The 15,771-nt window shown below is 55.4% G+C and overlaps 9 protein-coding genes across 9 annotated transcripts; 3 read left to right on the forward strand and 6 right to left on the reverse strand.

The window, feature by feature from the left end:
* Positions 1 to 14: 14 nt before the first annotated feature.
* On the reverse strand, positions 15 to 400 carry BDZ83DRAFT_747438 (uncharacterized protein; the record flags this gene model as incomplete). Its single annotated transcript, XM_060513436.1, has 3 exons — positions 15 to 24; positions 53 to 115; positions 249 to 400. 3 exons carry the CDS (start codon positions 398 to 400, stop codon positions 15 to 17), a joined length of 225 nt encoding a protein of 74 aa, XP_060370266.1.
* Positions 401 to 922: 522 nt separating this feature from the next.
* BDZ83DRAFT_747439 (urease) lies at positions 923 to 1,925 on the forward strand (the record flags this gene model as incomplete). Its single annotated transcript, XM_060513437.1, has 2 exons — positions 923 to 1,088; positions 1,174 to 1,925. 2 exons carry the CDS (start codon positions 923 to 925, stop codon positions 1,923 to 1,925), a joined length of 918 nt encoding a protein of 305 aa, XP_060370267.1.
* BDZ83DRAFT_601936 (RNA recognition domain-containing protein) lies at positions 1,926 to 3,439 on the reverse strand. The gene is made up of 2 exons (XM_060507135.1): positions 2,708 to 3,439; positions 1,926 to 2,643 (listed from the first exon to the last, which is right to left on the reverse strand). Exons 1-2 carry the CDS (start codon positions 3,318 to 3,320, stop codon positions 2,048 to 2,050), a joined length of 1,209 nt encoding a protein of 402 aa, XP_060370268.1. The 5' UTR covers positions 3,321 to 3,439; the 3' UTR covers positions 1,926 to 2,047.
* A 35-nt stretch (positions 3,440 to 3,474) lies between these two features.
* Positions 3,475 to 5,307, forward strand: BDZ83DRAFT_726485 (TGS domain-containing protein; the record flags this gene model as incomplete). The annotated part of the gene is made up of 6 exons (XM_060512763.1): positions 3,475 to 3,773; positions 3,840 to 3,868; positions 4,065 to 4,079; positions 4,140 to 4,164; positions 4,219 to 4,650; positions 4,695 to 5,307. The coding sequence occupies exons 1-6, from the start codon at positions 3,745 to 3,747 to the stop codon at positions 5,305 to 5,307; spliced, it is 1,143 nt and encodes a 380-aa protein (XP_060370269.1). The 5' UTR covers positions 3,475 to 3,744.
* Positions 5,308 to 5,720: 413 nt separating this feature from the next.
* Positions 5,721 to 6,208, reverse strand: BDZ83DRAFT_747442 (uncharacterized protein; the record flags this gene model as incomplete). The annotated part of the gene is made up of 2 exons (XM_060513438.1): positions 5,721 to 5,829; positions 5,925 to 6,208. 2 exons carry the CDS (start codon positions 6,206 to 6,208, stop codon positions 5,721 to 5,723), a joined length of 393 nt encoding a protein of 130 aa, XP_060370270.1.
* A 1,309-nt stretch (positions 6,209 to 7,517) lies between these two features.
* On the reverse strand, positions 7,518 to 9,187 carry BDZ83DRAFT_566873 (acyl-CoA dehydrogenase; the record flags this gene model as incomplete). Its single annotated transcript, XM_060503894.1, has 5 exons — positions 7,518 to 8,027; positions 8,087 to 8,404; positions 8,469 to 8,895; positions 8,988 to 9,064; positions 9,164 to 9,187. 5 exons carry the CDS (start codon positions 9,185 to 9,187, stop codon positions 7,518 to 7,520), a joined length of 1,356 nt encoding a protein of 451 aa, XP_060370271.1.
* Positions 9,188 to 10,041: 854 nt separating this feature from the next.
* On the reverse strand, positions 10,042 to 12,026 carry BDZ83DRAFT_601948 (arginine biosynthesis ArgJ). The gene has a single exon (XM_060507136.1). The coding sequence runs from the start codon at positions 11,636 to 11,638 to the stop codon at positions 10,256 to 10,258; it is 1,383 nt and encodes a 460-aa protein (XP_060370272.1). The 5' UTR covers positions 11,639 to 12,026; the 3' UTR covers positions 10,042 to 10,255.
* Positions 12,027 to 12,342: 316 nt separating this feature from the next.
* On the forward strand, positions 12,343 to 13,016 carry BDZ83DRAFT_747445 (uncharacterized protein; the record flags this gene model as incomplete). Its single annotated transcript, XM_060513439.1, has 2 exons — positions 12,343 to 12,651; positions 12,726 to 13,016. 2 exons carry the CDS (start codon positions 12,343 to 12,345, stop codon positions 13,014 to 13,016), a joined length of 600 nt encoding a protein of 199 aa, XP_060370273.1.
* Positions 13,017 to 13,364: 348 nt separating this feature from the next.
* BDZ83DRAFT_601952 (Alpha/Beta hydrolase protein) lies at positions 13,365 to 15,503 on the reverse strand. Its single transcript, XM_060507137.1, has 7 exons — positions 14,497 to 15,503; positions 14,353 to 14,436; positions 14,159 to 14,294; positions 13,983 to 14,097; positions 13,817 to 13,931; positions 13,629 to 13,757; positions 13,365 to 13,576 (listed from the first exon to the last, which is right to left on the reverse strand). The coding sequence occupies exons 1-7, from the start codon at positions 15,043 to 15,045 to the stop codon at positions 13,427 to 13,429; spliced, it is 1,278 nt and encodes a 425-aa protein (XP_060370274.1). The 5' UTR covers positions 15,046 to 15,503; the 3' UTR covers positions 13,365 to 13,426.
* Positions 15,504 to 15,771: the final 268 nt, after the last annotated feature.

The raw sequence follows: 15,771 nt of genomic DNA on the forward strand, positions 1-15,771 counted from the left end.
CTTGGCCCTATCCCTCAGAATGCGCTTCTGCAATCTGACCCGGGCCTCATACTCTCGTAACCTGTTGTCCGCCTCCAGCATGCTTCCAAGCACCATGGCCGACATTTGCATATAGCTGCCGTGATTATGTCAGTTACATCTCATCCAATACTACGAGACGAAGTGAATGAACGAGGGAGTGAGATAGGACAAGGGGGGGTAAAAGGGTAAGGGTGACTTGGGTTGTGTCGCGTGAGGTGACGTATTACATCTTGAACTGAATGGTGAGGCCCTTGTACAGAGGCGAGAACTTGTACGCAAAGGCACCCACGACGGCGGCTCCCAGACCCCATCTCGCGGCGCCGATGAAGGCTCCCCGGGTAGCTTCCCACGCGGCGTCATCGGCCTCGGCGCTCTTCATCTTGTCATGCGTTGCCATCCCGCTGGCATTGTCGACCGGGGCGCCGGTCTGTGTCTGCGGAGAAAGAGTTGATGACGTCGAGACCTCAGTGGTCCGTGAAAGTGCTGCGGATGAAGGTGACGATGACGGGGAGAGATGCAATTGAAGATATTCAGAACCGATGAAAACTCGAGGCTTATGATTGGTGAGATCGTACGATTTTCACCGGGCGGGCTTCCTAATAGCTACCTTGTAAGGCGTGAAAGGTGAAGCTCTTCTCTTTTTTTACTCCATCAATCGCCGAGGTGAGCAAGTTGGTACGGGCGGGTGGGACGAGAGCAGACGCCGAAGACAATCCCTGCAGCGAGAAGTCCCAGAGTGCCCCGGCGGCGCGGCCATCCTTGCAGTGGGAGAGCGCCTAGGCTCGATGCAGCCCCTGAACGACACCTCCCCCGATCCTGCAGGGACCCTTTCCCGCTATCGGAAGCTTATCAACTGCAACATCGAGTCTTATTCTTCAGACGGCTTTTGCAGGTTGTCGCAATGACTTCGATGGCGCGGGATGGATCTGTCGACGATGCCGAAAAAGAGATCCTGGAACTGGAAGCACGCCTCAAGGCTGCCAGGGGAAAGTTGAATGGTCTCAAAGGACATATAAACGTACCCGTCGAATCTCTACCGTCTCGAGGCCTCTCATCAAAACCCTCATGTCAGTCCAACCCCAACTACACATATTCAACATGAGACATCTCAAAAACCATTCACAACTCAAGTCAACTAACACAGAAACCCAGTGTCACCATCTCCCTCACAAACAAACCACTACCTCCTCCTCCTCTCAGACTCCGCCCTGCCCCTCGGCTCCTTCGCCTTCAGCAGCGGCCTCGAGTCCTACCTAGCCCACACCCGGCCCCGCTCCTCCTTCAACACCTTCCTCCCGGAATCCATCTCCGCCTACGCTTCGACGACGCTGCCCTTCGTCCTAGCAGCGCACCGCTCGCCCTCCGACGTCGCGGACCTAGACGACCAACTCGACGCCGCAATCATCTGCACCGTCGGCCGCCGCGCCTCCATCGCCCAGGGCCGCGCCCTCCTCTCCATCTGGGAACGCTCCTTCGCCTCCTCCCTCCCCGCGCCCGTCGTCGCGACTCTCCAGCCGTATGCGGCGCTACTCAAGACGGCCACCTCGTCGCGGTCAGTGTCGGCGACTGCAGACGACCAGGCTGAACCCCCGCCCGTCTTCGCTCACCTAGCTCCCCTCTTTGGCGCAATCTGCAACCTCGTAGGCCTCACCCTCCAGCAGACGGCTTACATCTTCATGATGGGCCACGTCAAGGCCCTCATCTCGGCCGCTGTGAGAGCCAGCATGTTTGGTCCCTACCAAGCGCAAAAGGTGCTTGCAAGCACACAGGTCCAGCAACTCATCTCCGCCGCCATTGAGCGGGAGTGGAGCACACCCGTCGAGAGGGCCGGGCAGACGATGCCGGTGATGGATCTATGGATAGGCAGACACGAGGTTCTGTATTCGCGAATATTCAACAGTTGATATTTTCTTGTTCACTCGGCTTCTCTACTTTGATGTGTTTCCATTTTCAAATGGGGTATCATGATCGCTTTTATTCTCTCTTCTCCTTGCCCCTTTTTAATCGTACAAATCCAATCCAAGGCTCAGTCGGAATCATCGTCGCTGCCGTAGCCGACCAACGGCCCAGCAGACACAGCAACCTTTGGTTTCGACGCCACAGCAACCTTGGACGCGTTGAGGGCCGCCAGTGTGCTGCTAGAGAAGATCCCGCCAGACACAATCGACGGCTGCTGCTGAAGCATAGGCAACCCATCGTACTGCTCCTGGCCGCCGTTCTCGAGCATAGGCCGCTCCTGGTACTCCACCTCGTGGCCCTCGCGGCCGACGGGGTTCACAGCGTTGGCGCCCCGCGCGAAATGGACCTCGTCCGGCGCCTCGTAGCCCTCGAGCCCGTAGCTGCTCTCAATCTTCCTCCTCTTCCTGGCCTCCGGGTCCTTGCCCTCGATCTCGGCCACGAACTCCGCGGGGAGCGCGCGCCGGACGGCCTCGGCGGCCTGCTCTTCGATCCGTCTCGCTTCGCGCGCCTGTGCCATCGGGTTCGGGTCCGCGGTCGCCCATCGCACGTTGAGTATCTCCTCGTAGTCCAGGGACTGGTGCGCCATTGCCTCCTTGGCAAATTGCGCGTTGGCCTCATTGGAGTATGTTATGAATGCGACTCCGCGAGTGTTTAGCACGCGGACTAGAAGCAAAGAAGTTAGTATTTGCTCCCAGAGATGCGGTGCAGACTTCCTGCAGAAACTCACCTCGCTCAACTTGCCCCCATTCCGCAAAGTGACGCGCCACAATCTCCTCGATATCATCCGTGACGTGTATCCTTCCCACGTAAATCGTGCGGTTCTGCCTCATGAAACTACCGACGCCACCCATGTCGTCCCTGTAATCGGAGTGCTTGTCCCGGCCAAAGCAGTCGACGTTAGGGTTGAAGATGTCGTGGATGCCCGGCAGGCGGTGCAGATACTCGCAGTCCTGGCCTTTTGGACATATGCCGCGCGCGAAGAACAGACAAAAGTAGCTGCCCGTGACCTTGTCGGCCCTCGTGTAGCCGCTGTCTTTGGCGACGTTGCAGCGGCCCTTTGCGTGCGTCTTGGAGAGGTACTTGTCCTCGCGGTCGCCGCCCGACCACTTGTTGTACCAGATGTTGAAAATTGTTCCCGTCTGCGGCGGCGGCTCCGAGGTGATGAAGGATGGGTCGACTTGCGGGCGCGCCGGCCTCTTCTTCTTCCTGATGATCTTTTTTACTTTTCTTTCTGTCGGCGCGGCGACCTCGGTGGTGGTTGTCGCTGGTTCCTGTGCGTTGTCTTCGGGCTCTGGTCCGTCGACCTCCTCGGGTCGTGCCTGCGCGACTTCGTCCGACATGATTGCAATCTTGGGAGAAGATTTCGATGCGGTGGATGGCGTGGTAGAGAGCTGGTGGGTTAGCTCGAGTGTCGATGGGTGCTTTTTGGATGGATGTCGACGACGGGGCAACAGTGAACGCGCGCGGCGAGGCTTGGAAATTTGTTATCGCGATAAAGCTGTGGCGCAAGCCATGGCGCGCACATCCCGTCCTCAGTGGTTCGAGGGCGGTGAGTGGATACCCCTGTCGCTCCAACGCAGCCCCGCGGTAAATTCTGCCACACGGTTCAGTCTTCCTATGCCTTGAGAGGCCGACCTGCCCCACCATGATCTTGCGAAGCCGCCTCTCGTCGATCAGAAAGCGAAGCGCTTATTGCTCATCACCATCTTTTTGATTTATAGGATTTGTCAGAGTCTTCAGACTCTGAGCTCATAAATCGCCAAGATGGTGAACATTACGGAAAAGATCAAGGAGTACGAAACCCCCACCATCGCCACGACGAAATCTACGCGAGCGGGAGGCTGATGATGCGCCACTAGGATTGAGGATGAGATGAGAAAGACCCAGAGTAAGACGCATCCACTCATGCCTTCGGGTCATTTCTCAAAAGTCACTTCATCTGCATTCTGGCCAACTTAGAGAGACTCGAAGGATCAACGGGAGAATGAGAATGGCCTTTCTACAAGTTGATCGTGGTCATGACCGGAGAGAGACGACTGAGCGCAATGTTGCATTCGGATAGAATTCTTGCTAACATCCCATAGAGAACAAGGCGACTGGTACGTTTGTGAATTAACCGGACCAAGCAACGAACCATTATTGACAACAGCCCTACAAAGAATATCATCTTGGTCTTCTAAAGGGGTAAGTCATCATCACCACCGCCACTCAGCACCCCTTCTCACACCTGAAAACTAGTAAACTCGCCCGTCTCCGAGCACAACTCCTCGAACCAGGCCCAGGGGCAGGCGGCGGCGGCGGCGCAGGCTTCGACGTCAGCAAATCCGGCGACGCTCGGATAGCCCTCGTCGGCTTCCCCTCGGTCGGCAAATCCACCTTCCTCTCCAAAGTCACACGGACGAAATCAGAGGTGGCCTCGTATGCCTTCACGACGCTCACAGCCATCCCGGGCGTTCTCGAGTACGGCGGCGCCGAGATCCAGCTGCTGGATTTGCCGGGTATCATCGAGGGCGCCGCCGAGGGCAAGGGTAGAGGACGGCAGGTCATCTCGGCGGCCAAGACGAGCGACATGATCCTCATGGTGCTGGACGCGACCAAGAAGGCAGAGCAGAGGGCGCTGCTCGAGGCTGAATTGGAGGCCGTGGGCATCCGTCTCAACAGAGAGCCACCGTAGGATGCTTTCTTTCTCTTCACCTTATTCAATTCTGGCTCAGGGCAGGTCTGACAAAAACCCGTGGCAGAAACATCTACCTCAAAGCCAAAAAAGCAGGCGGCATGAAAATCACCTTCCAGTCCCCTCCCAAAAACATGGACGAGAAAATGGTCTTCAACATCCTCCGCGACTACAAGATCCTAAACTGCGAGGTCCTCGTCCGCGACGAGTACGCCACCGTCGACGACCTCATCGACGTCATCATGAAGGACCACCGAAAGTACATCAAGTGCCTCTACGTCTACAACAAGATCGACTCCGTCTCCCTCGACTTCCTCGACAAGCTCGCCCGCGAGCCCCACACCGTCGTCATGTCGTGCGAGCTCGACCTCGGCATCCAGGACGTCGTCGACCGCTGCTGGGAGGAGCTCAAGCTCATCCGTATCTACACCAAGCGCCAGGGCGCCGATCCAGACTTCAGCGAGGCCCTCATCGTGCGGAGCAATAGCACCATTGAGGATGTGTGCGACCGCATTCACAGGACGCTCAAGGATACTTTCAAGTACGCACTCGTCTGGGGCGCGAGCGCCAGGCATATCCCGCAGAGAGTGGGACTCGGGCATGCGGTGGCGGATGAGGATGTGGTTTGCGTCGTGAGCGCGTGGAAGGCATGAGGAATGAATTCATCAGATGAAAAAGATAAGAAATGGGTTTAAAAAGGTTATGAGGAATTGTATTTCCTGCTCATGCCGACCGATAATAACGCGGTGGCTGATGAATACAGTCCTTCTAGAATCCTAGTCGTGGAAAAGCAAAAGAAAGCCTGATATCGTTTCGTGTCATGTCATGGTGTAGTACAACCCAACCCCTTATCCTGGAGTCGGACTTCGGTCTACCCGTAAAACGCCAATGAACCCTATACCACCCTCAAAAACAGCCTGGAAAAGCCAGCAGAGGCGCAAATTCAGTGTCCCTTTTCCAAAAAGAAGGAAGAGACAAAAACTAGTAAAACAACCCGCGAGCCAATCCCATTAGTGAAGTGAAGCTTTTATGTTGTTTTGGTCAGAAGAAGATGCGACGACGCTGCCTAGAAGGCACTGTCTTTGGTGGGCGTGCCTGCTTGGTCGCCGAACACGGCGGCGTCGCCTCTGAGCTTCTTGGCTGAAGTCTGGGCGAAGAGGGACTTGGGCTTGACCCTGTTGAATAGAGAGGTTAGTATTTGTTGCATCTTGACAAGACTGGACAATGTCGGGAGACCCCGCGGTTGTTGTGGGAAGATGGTAGGACTTACTTGCCAACCTGCTTGTTGCGGAGGGCGCTGAGCTTGGCGGTGCAAGGGCTCATGATGTTGTCAGATGGCGAGATGTACGTCTTGGACCTATCGAGGACAATGAAGTTTAGGGTCTTGTTCTTGTTACTGCTGCGAGGCTGTAGTTTGTCGTACTTCTCTTGGGCCATCTTGTTCTGCAGGACCTGGCGGTGGTACTCCATGCTCTTGAGGTCCTTGGTGGACTGAGGGTCGCTGACCACGACGGCGGCGTTGACGTCCTTGTCGCCGAGCACGTTGGGAGACATGTTTGCTTGAGTGTTGAGTGGTGTGATGGTTTGGTTTGAGAGCTGTATGCAATGCGCAATGCTGAGCTGTGCTATATGCTCGGATGGTGGTTTTGCTGTTCGATGCGTGTATAGGAGACGTGAAGCTGATGGCGCAAAGTGTGTGTATGTGTGTATGGATGGATGGATGGTCTGCAGTGGGATGGTGAAGGAAGATGGATGTGGGTGGTTTATGGTCTGTGGCTTGGGTCCCAATGCAGAGAAGGAAGCAGGTCTTTGTACTTAACGGGTGCTTGCACTGGCGCACAGGATCTACCGTGGAGTGTTTATGACGTTCGTGAATGGATGTGAAAAAGATGCACGCTCTTCCTCTCACTTGGAAAGCAACGAAAAGGCCCTGTCTGGCACACGTTGGGTGCTAAAGTGGGTGGAGCAGTTGCCGGGTGTCGAAGTAAACGAATTTTCTGGGATGTTGACGGGGCAACGGGCTAATCGAAACGGCGACGGCGCTGTGGGAAACTGCAGTCTGCAGATAATAGTGCAGGGGTTCAGGGGTGGGAAGGAATGCGGGTCCTCGGCCTACCTTGCCAGGGGACGACGCTACTTACCACTTACCTGCGTATTTAGGAGCAAAAGACACCAAGAGACACCGAGCCTTTGTCAGTCAGGAAGCTGTGACCATCGGCCGTCGCCCGTGTGATGGACAGGTGTGGATGGGATGCGCTGTCAGGCTTCCCTTTCCTTTCCCATCCTTTCCTTCTAGATTATTAGCGGGCTTCCTGGGCAACCCAGCACCCCGGACCTTATGTTGCCAGCTATGGTTCCTTGCCATTGCATCCATCTTGCCCATCATTTCTGTACAACAAAGCAGTCGAGAGCTACGGCAATGCTTGTTTGCCTTGCTAGTTCTCGGTCTGTGGAGTGGCTCTGATCCCCTCCTACCATCTCCATCTCCCGTCCCACCGGGGAAAAGAAAGAAGTTGCATCTGTGGTCAATGCTGCCGGCATGAACGGTTCTGAGCTGTCCAACGCGCCCATCTCCAAGGTAACTAGCAGCGTCACCTCCCGGACCTTAATGCTGCAGGGTCTCTTGAACTGCTCAATTCCACATGGCCAGACAATGGGGGCGCTAGTGTGACTCAGAGAACATGGAAGGCGGCGGCGGGCCAACGGGTTGCAGATCACTTCTCATCCCAATTGTTAATCCCATCTGGGGGAGGAACAGGGCCTAGACTGATCCAGGACCTGTCATTCACGATGTTGTACACAAAAGATATCATTCAACTATACAAAAACACCTAGCTGGCGTCACGACGCGACGCAATCTCAATCACAGCTTGGACTTGGTGATCTTGGCCCCGGGTTGGAACGTCGAGGTCTTGTACTGTGCATGCAGCTGCTCCGTCTTCTGCCTCTGCCACTGGATCTTGTCCGTGACCTCCTTGCCCCTCTTGTTCTCGTTCTTGCCCAGCTGCTGCAGATGCACCTCGTCCGGCCCGTCAGCGAGCCGCAGCGTGCGGATGTTGGCCCACATGCCCGCCAGCGGCGTGTCCTGGCAGACGCCGGCCGCGCCAAACGACTGGATGGCGCGGTCGATGACGGTCAGCGCCGTCTGCGGAACGAGCACCTTTGCCTCGGCGATCTCCTTGAGCGCCTTCTTGGGGCCGAGGTCGTCCATCCTGATGGCCGCGTTGAGGACCACTAGGCGGGCGGCGTCGATTTCGATGCGGGACTTGGCTACCCACTCGAGGATGACGCCGTGCTCCTTGAGCTGCTTGCCGAACGGCGTCTTGGTCGGGTCGTTGATGCGCATCAGCATCCACTCGAGAGCTCGCTCGGCCTAGGGGGGATGTACACGTCAGTCTATAGCCGTTACACACAACTTGTGGATGGACCTACTGCTCCAATGGTACGCATGGCGTGGTGGATGCGGCCGGGGCCAAGTCTTCCCTGGATAATCTCAAAGCCGCGGCCCTCGCCGAGCACCAAGTTGCTGGCGGGAACCCTGACGTCCTTGAAGCTGATGTGGCCGTGGCCATGGGGCGCATCGTCGTAGCCGTAGACCTGCAGCATGCGGTGGATGGTGATGCCCTTTGTCTCCGCCGGGACGAGGATCACGGATTGTTGCCTGTAAGGGTCCTTGTTGTTTGCGTCGCTCTTGCCCATGACGATGTAAACCGAGCATCTGGGGTCACCGGCACCGCTGGACCACCATTTCTATCAATTCTGTCAGCAAAAGGATTGCCTGAGTTAGAGGTTCGCCTCCGTGATCACTACATACCGAGCCATTCAGGACGTATTCGTTGCCCTCCTTGCGCATGCTGAGCTGAATGTTGGTCGCGTCCGACGAGGCAACCTCGGGCTCCGTCATCAAGAACGCAGAGCGGATCTGGCCCTCCATCAACGGCTTGAGCCACTTTGCCTTTTGCTCTTCGTTTCCGTACTTGGCCAGCACCTCCATGTTACCCGTATCGGGCGCGGCGCAGTTAACGGCCTCGGAGGCGACGCGCGACTTGCCGAGCCACTCAGCCATCAGGCCGTACTCGAGATTCGTGAAGCCGGGCGACTCCTTGTAGTGGCCCTTTGGCAAGAACATGTTCCACAGGCCCAGCTTCCTGGCCTTGACCTTGAGGTCGTCGACGATGGCCGGGTGGTGGTCCCATCTCGCATCGCCCTGGCCGATCTGGGCGTCTAGGACGGGGTCTGCGCTGCACACGGAGGTAGGAATGTTTAGTGCCGGTGGACGAAGCAGACAGTTTTTTTTTTTTTTTTTTTTTGGCGGTAGATGAGTTTTGCTTACGGAATGCACTCTTCTTCGACAAACTTGGCCACGAGATCAAGCGCCTCTTTGGCGCGATCGCTGAGGCGATCCAGGACCTGGGGGGCCGCGACGGCTGGGTCAGCAATGCTGTGTGTTTCCAAAATTTGGGTACCTGAGCTGGGATGAAGCTCTCCCCGCACTAGCTAGCGACTTACGATGGCTGGGACTCTGGACGTCATCTTGGGGGAGTATGAAAGCGAGGCGAATTGGGGAGGGAAACTTCTAGATTGATTCGTCTCAGAGTTGGGAATTGCGAGGTTTGAGAGGTATGGAAAAGTACAGAGATGCAGGAAATGGGGAACAACGTCAATTGGGCATGGATCTCTACTCCCTTTTGAACGTGGAGTGTTTAGTCTCATCGTACGGTAGACGAGCGATGGGACGAGCCGGCAAGCCGAGGTTGAGTCTGGAGCTGCCTAGGGAGTAGGGTCCCCCAAAAGGTGGGGATCCTGGGGTAGCCGTCTTGAACCTCCGCCTCCGCCCTCCGCGTCTGAGAATGGCCCCAGACCCCCCAGATTTGTAGCAGTGGGTTTCTGCCGTGCCATTTTACGGGTGAACTACCTGCAATACCTGCTAAAGGAACTAAAAATGTTACCTAGCTAGATCACTTGGGTAGCTTATGGCCAAGTTGCTCACCAGGTGGGTTGAGGTGGGTTCGAAACGGACTTCATTCATAGGGTGAAGGAGACAGATTCCGGTCCTATCGTAAGGTCGGATACCTGTCGTGGGATCACCCTGGCCCACGGTCAAGTCCTAGCCCTCAGGCTCAACTGTTACTGTTCAGTGACATTTTCTCCTGATTAGAACCGTTCCCCGTCGCTCATTAATCCTCACAAAACTAAAAGTACGGATACCCCGTAAGGATAATGCGGTGGTGCCACTTCGGCGCGTCACCGTTGCGGGGGAGCGCCAGTTGTGCCGGCCTCCAATAGCAGTGCCCGCACCCAACCCCGATGCCTCGGCGCGGCCTTCAGGCCGGCGGGATACTTTTATCGGAGCCTTAGCTCACTCTGTTCATGGAGACGCAATTCCGAATCCCTTGCGCTTACAACACTTCAACGTCGCCGACGACACGAATTAAATGATATCGTAATTATTCAATTGGCTGGCTGGGTCCATCTCCTTGACGAACAATGGCCAAGTACCTACCTTATAGACGCTCTTCTAATATGACAATGCTTCAAGCTCTCTCTACCTAAAATCTAGGCCTTTTATTTCCCCAATCCGTTGATTTACCACGTCCCTTTTTATGTGCGGTAATCACCGTTGATGGTAATGTACTCGTGACTGTAATCGCAAGTCCAGTACGTCGCTTCCTTATCACCAGTTCCCAACCTCACCAGGATCTCCAAATCCTCCAGCTCCAGAATCTCCGATGCCCTGGCCTCGTTGACCATCTCCGGCTCGCCGTTGACCAAGAGCTTCAGCTCAGGCGTGCCATCGGTAGGAACGAACGAGACGTTGGTCTTCTCGGGCGTGACCTCGGGAACGTCGTTGACGGCCTGGCCGGGCTCCGACACGAGCGAGTAGCCGGTCGCGCACAGGATGCGGCCCCAGTTGGCGTCCCGTCCGTACAGCGCAGTCTTGACGAGGGGCGACCTGGCAATAGTGCTCGCAATCTTGCGCGCGGCCTCCTCGCTGGCAGACTCGACGACGCGGATGGTGACGAACTTGGTGGCGCCCTCGCCGTCGCGGACGATGAGCTTGGCCAGGTCGATGGAGAAGTCGGTCAGGACCTGCTGGAAGGCGGCGCAGTCGGGCGAATCCACGGAGGAGATTTCCTTGCCGCCGGCAGCACCGTTGGCGAGCAGAGCGAGTGTGTCGTTGGTAGAAGTGTCTCCGTCAATGGTGATGCTGTTGAACGATCGGTCGACGGCGTGCTTGAGAACGGAAGGCATCACAGCGGGCGAGATGGGCGCATCCGTGGCAACAACTCCGAGAAGGGTGGCCATGTTGGGGTGAATCATACCAGCGCCCTTGGTGGTTCCGGCGATGCGGTATTCGACGTTCGGTGATGAGGGCAGCGTGAAGGTCTTTGACATGAGCTTTGGGAACGTATCGGTTGTGCAGATGGCGGTAGCAAAGCTCAGCCAGTGCTTGTGAGAGGAGCCCAGAGCCCCTTGGGCAGCTGGGACGTTATCGACAATTTTGGCGATGGGCAGCCTCTGTCCAATGACTCCCGTGCTCATGACGATGGTGGATGACGCATCGCCCTCTCCTCCAACAACCTTGTCGGCTGCGCTGGCCATCAGAGAAGCATCCTCGAGACCCCCCTTTCCGGTGACGGCATTGGCGCATCCCGAGTTGATGAGAACGCTGCGGATGCCGCGGTTGGCCTTCTTCTTGAGCAAATCCCTGCTGAAGGTGACGGGCGCCGCCTGGAACTTATTCTTGGTGAAGACGGCGGCGGCGGCACAGGGCCGGTCTGAGCTGAGAAGAGCGAGATCGGGCTTCGTCTTGTTTCCCGGTTTCACGCCGACGAGGATGCCAGAGGCCTGGAAGCCCTTGGGATAGGTGCCCTCCGTCGGGACGTACTTCTTCTTGGCGGCCGGAATGCTCTCGGCGGAGACCGAGTAGCACCTCACGAACTGAGCCAGGTGGCCGGGAAACCTCTTGACGGGTTGCGCCATTCTGACAATTGGCGACAGCCCAATGCTGTGACGAAAAGGACCTGAAGAAGAGAGGAAGCTCGAGAGCCAATGGCTCACGTACGGCTTGCTGTGATGCTGGAGTTGTGTGAGTGTCTTGTGAGAGAATGTTAGTCACTGGGGAAAGCAGAGGTGAGAAGAGAGATTTAGACGACGCAAGGTGTGCGATAACGGCAGTCGCCCATTTTTCTGACAGGGATGGCACAGTGCTGCACTGCAAAAGGCGCATTGAGACCAATCCCGATCCTTGTGACTTGTTCTGACGCTGCAGCTCATGTTCAACTCGATCGAGTCATACCTTGGCTCGCTCTGTACTTTCTGATTGTGGACTCGTATCTCGCTCTACAATGCAATTCAATTGTCTCCTATAAAGTAAAAGTAAAAGTGATTATTACCTACTGCGTGGTACTTTGTTGCAAGTTCATCAAGGCTTATTGAAAGGGTCTCGGCTCGGACTTCAGCCCCCTGCAGCGAGTGAGGTCGAATGGCGGGGAGCGGGCCCACCCAAGCTTATCGCATCCGCCTCGGTGAGCTTATCGCCTCCCAAGCATAGAAAAAAATTCTAAGAAAGTCGCACCTTTAGTCCCCTCCAACCACCCAGCCGAGTCGCGACACGCTCCAATTGTATATCCAAACCCGCCACAACCCGCAACCAGACGAGACATTTCGTCGCCGACTTTGCAACAATGGCGCCCAACAAGACGAGAACGATCAAGAACAAGCACGCCGCCAACGGCTCTGGCATCAAGAACAGCAAGGCCGCGGACAAGAGGCCCGTTCCCGATGGCATCGTCAGGAAATCCAGAGACACGCCCAAGGGCACGAAGCCCCTCAAGGCCGGCGGCAAGACAAACCTCGAAGCTCTTCTGAAGAAGCGCAAGAAGAAGATTTACACGGAGGAGGAGCTCGGCATCCCCAAGCTGAACAAGATCACGCCCGTCGGCGTGGAGAAGCCCAAGGGAAAGAAGAAGGGCAAGGTGTTTGTCGATGACAGAGTACGATTCCCCAATGCTACGATGCTTTTTTTTCTTCCGTCAGGCTATTCTGATAACTAACGCAACCCCAACAGGAGAGCATGAACACCATCCTCGCCATGGTCCAGGCCGAGAAGGAGGGCCAGATCGAGTCCAAGATGATGAAGGCGAGACAAATGGAGGAGATCCGCGAGGCCCGCCGGGTAGAGGCCGAGAAGAAGGAAGAGGAGAAGAAGAGCAGGCTGGAGGAGACCAAAGACTCGCTGCGCAAGAAGAGAAAGCGCAACCCTCGCGCCGAGGACGAGGACAAAATCAGCCAGTACGCGACCGCAGGGTCAAAGGCCGCCAAGCCCAAGGCGAAGAAGAAGAGCGTCTCCTTCGCATGAGTGAGGGAGATGGGTTTGTGGAACACGTAGCAGCATGTCTTTGCATCTTGGGCGGCGTTCGGGAGTGCCAAAAAAGTAAACATACTGGGTTGGTAAAAAGTTGGGAGGGGAAACGTCTTGTTATTCGTCTGTTTGTTTTAACCCTCTGTTGTATCAACGGCGTTCAGAGCAGATACCATGGCGAGGGCCTGACCTTGCACAAGAGCCTAATGCACCACCATAGAACAGCGATCAGTCAGGCATCGGTGAGGTATGAATCTTGTCGTTGCAAATACCTGTCTGGATACTATTATGTTCATAGCTTTGTCCGCTACTGCGAATGCCAATAAAAAGCAGATGTACTTTTTCTATCTATACCATCTAAGTCTATACTGATACAAATTCTGTTGCAATGTCTATTATGCCCCGCGCTATTCCGTGGCTGCCTTGATCTCCATTCTGTGTCTCGCAGGGGTGAAGTGGAACTCTGACTTGCCGTTCCTGGGCGGAAGCCCGTTGGTTTTCGGAGGTAGTTGGCTGTGATCCACGTTGAAAGCCATGTGGTTGAAGAAGTTTGAGACCTGGTCTCGTCAGTTGATGGTCTCTCGGCATTCTTGGAATGATAGAACGTACCGGCTTCGCGTGCCATCTTCCGCCTCCAGGCTCAAACCAGCAAAGGTGGCCGCCCAAGGAGGTGGTGCACAAAACCGTGTACGGGTTCTTGCTGAATTCCTCGTACGGGATAGCTTCTTCTACCGCAATCTGCAAAGTTTGGTCAGCTTGCATGAAATTTGGGGGTTGTGATTGAGTGGTTCACTTACAGGATCGTCGGTGGCATGCAGGGCGAGGAAGGGAATCCGGATAGCCAGGACCGCGTCGCAGGAAGACGCATCGCGGTAGTAGGCACTCTCTGTGGGGTAGCCCCAGCTGACGCATCTGCTTTTTGTGAGAAATGGTTTGCGGGACTGTAAACATTTGGAAACTTACTGTACTTCTCTGTCAAACTCCCACAGGTACGTTACGTTCTGAAGGCGTTCAAGGTCGAGGTTGGTGTGCTTTTGCACCTCCTCCTTGTGTCCGTTGATCAGTTGCTTCATGCTGGCTGAACAGGCGTGTAAGTACCAAGCATCAAGCTCGCATGTTGAGTGATGATCACAACTTACTTCCCATAACTCGTTGGTAGACCTCTCTACCGAGGAACGTGCGCTTCAGTGCCTTGTTGGAGACTTCGAGGTTGAAGGGGTTGGAGCACGCAATAGCGGCGGTCAACTGGCAGTCGACACCCTCCTCGCCACAGTACTGGCGTGAAAGAGTTAGTCAATGCGAGAAGAGTATTGTGAGAAACTATCAAACTTACGTTTGTCAACATGTTGGCGCCGAGCGAGAAGCCTAATCCAAATAGAGGGCGGTTAGGGAACTTCTTCCTCAACCACTTGATGGTCTGGGCTGATTGTCAGATGGCCTCCTGCAAAGTATGATAAACCGCGAATATATCACTGACCTGACGGAAGTCCCATGTTGCTCTAGCATTGTACAAGATACCACTGGTGAACTTGCTGTTGGCGCATCCTCTCGAGTTCACCACGCACACCTCCCAGTTTCCCGAGTCGATCAACGGCGCAATGGCATGTCTCAGGTAAATCTCATGAGAGCCACCCGAGAGGCCGTGGAGAACAACCAATTGGGGCCGGTTGTCGTCCGACGCCAGAGTCTCAAACTCCTGGTCCTCAAAGTACACCGTTCGCGGCGGCAAGGTGCTGTCGGTCTCCTCAAAGGGCTGAGCTACAAAGTCGACGGCGAAAGTGCCTTCAAAGGCCTTGTCGTCGGCGTGGAAGACCTTTCGACGATAGTACACCGGGGGGCCGTGCTGCTTCGTGGCAGTCCACATGGTCTGCAAGTGGCCGTTGAAGAGGAGCGGGTTCATGTGGCATGGCGGCGTGATCTTTTCACAAACCTTGAGCAGGTCAGTTTGGGCGCCATCTCTCTCCTTGAGGGCCACAGGCGAAGACGCGTGTGTGAAGTTGATTTTGGCGTGTCCTAGCCAGTCCATGGTTCGGAGTCTTCGGACAGCAGTTGATCGAGACAGTTTGGCTTAAGAGAAAGTTTGCGACAGCAAAGGTAGAAGAGTCCCTTCACCAGACAACACAGCAGCCGATGTCAGAATGCTGAGTAAAAATCAAACAAGAGAATCAGTCGCACAACGTCATGAAAAGGCTAGGGCTTCTAGGGAAGATTGAAGTCTAGAGGAGGATGTTGCGAAGTCAAAGTGAACTCTCATGTGAGAATGGTTGGAGAGCCATAAGTCATGGCAGTGGAGCCCCGAGGACTGGTAGCTTCCGATTTAAGGTAGGTATGCAAATTCACATTGTTTGCTACAGACCCTTGGTCCCAACTTCAAGTTTAGGGGCCGAACCAACGGCCCATTTGTCTTGTATTGGGTGTAGGACCGAGGGTCTCAAATCAGCCTACCATGATAGATCGGCGCCGGGTTCACCAAGTGTCCGTTCTGCAGTGGAATCCAGTGGTATGTCTGTACGACAGCACATTTCAAGCTTGATAAAAGCAGGCGAATGACGTGGATCACCGACTAAGGTAGCGGTAAAGAAAGCAAGATGGATTTGGCACCGAGCCGAGGCACATGTCTACAGCCAATTAGAATACGCAGAGGTCCAACTCGACTCGTAACCGTACCCAGCGGGTAAGACAAGAGTTCAGCCACGCAGTGCCACACTCATCGGGATTCAAAAGTTCAGAATTTCAGTTCCGCCGTAAGTGT

The sequence above is a fragment of the Colletotrichum acutatum genome (genome assembly GCF_030867785.1).
Source record: "Colletotrichum acutatum strain CBS 112980 chromosome Unknown BDZ83scaffold_7, whole genome shotgun sequence".
NCBI classification, from domain to species: Eukaryota; Fungi; Ascomycota; class Sordariomycetes; order Glomerellales; family Glomerellaceae; genus Colletotrichum; species Colletotrichum acutatum.

What these genes read in the sequence shown, in the direction of transcription:
- BDZ83DRAFT_601952 (XM_060507137.1), bottom strand. Translation starts at nt 15,045, where the DNA reads ATGGACTGGCTAGGACACGCCAAAATCAACTTCACACACGCGTCTTCG. An exon ending in CAACATGGGACTTCCGTCAG is followed by an intron (nt 14,437 to 14,496) that starts GTCAGTGATATA and finishes CAATCAGCCCAG; the next exon opens with ACCATCAAGTGGTTGAGGAA. An exon ending in GAAGATGGCACGCGAAGCCG is followed by an intron (nt 13,577 to 13,628) that starts GTACGTTCTATC and finishes TGACGAGACCAG; the next exon opens with GTCTCAAACTTCTTCAACCA.
- BDZ83DRAFT_601936 (XM_060507135.1), bottom strand. Translation starts at nt 3,320, where the DNA reads ATGTCGGACGAAGTCGCGCAGGCACGACCCGAGGAGGTCGACGGACCA. An exon ending in ATGGGGGCAAGTTGAGCGAG is followed by an intron (nt 2,644 to 2,707) that starts GTGAGTTTCTGC and finishes CTTTGCTTCTAG; the next exon opens with TCCGCGTGCTAAACACTCGC.
- BDZ83DRAFT_601948 (XM_060507136.1), bottom strand. Translation starts at nt 11,638, where the DNA reads ATGGCGCAACCCGTCAAGAGGTTTCCCGGCCACCTGGCTCAGTTCGTG.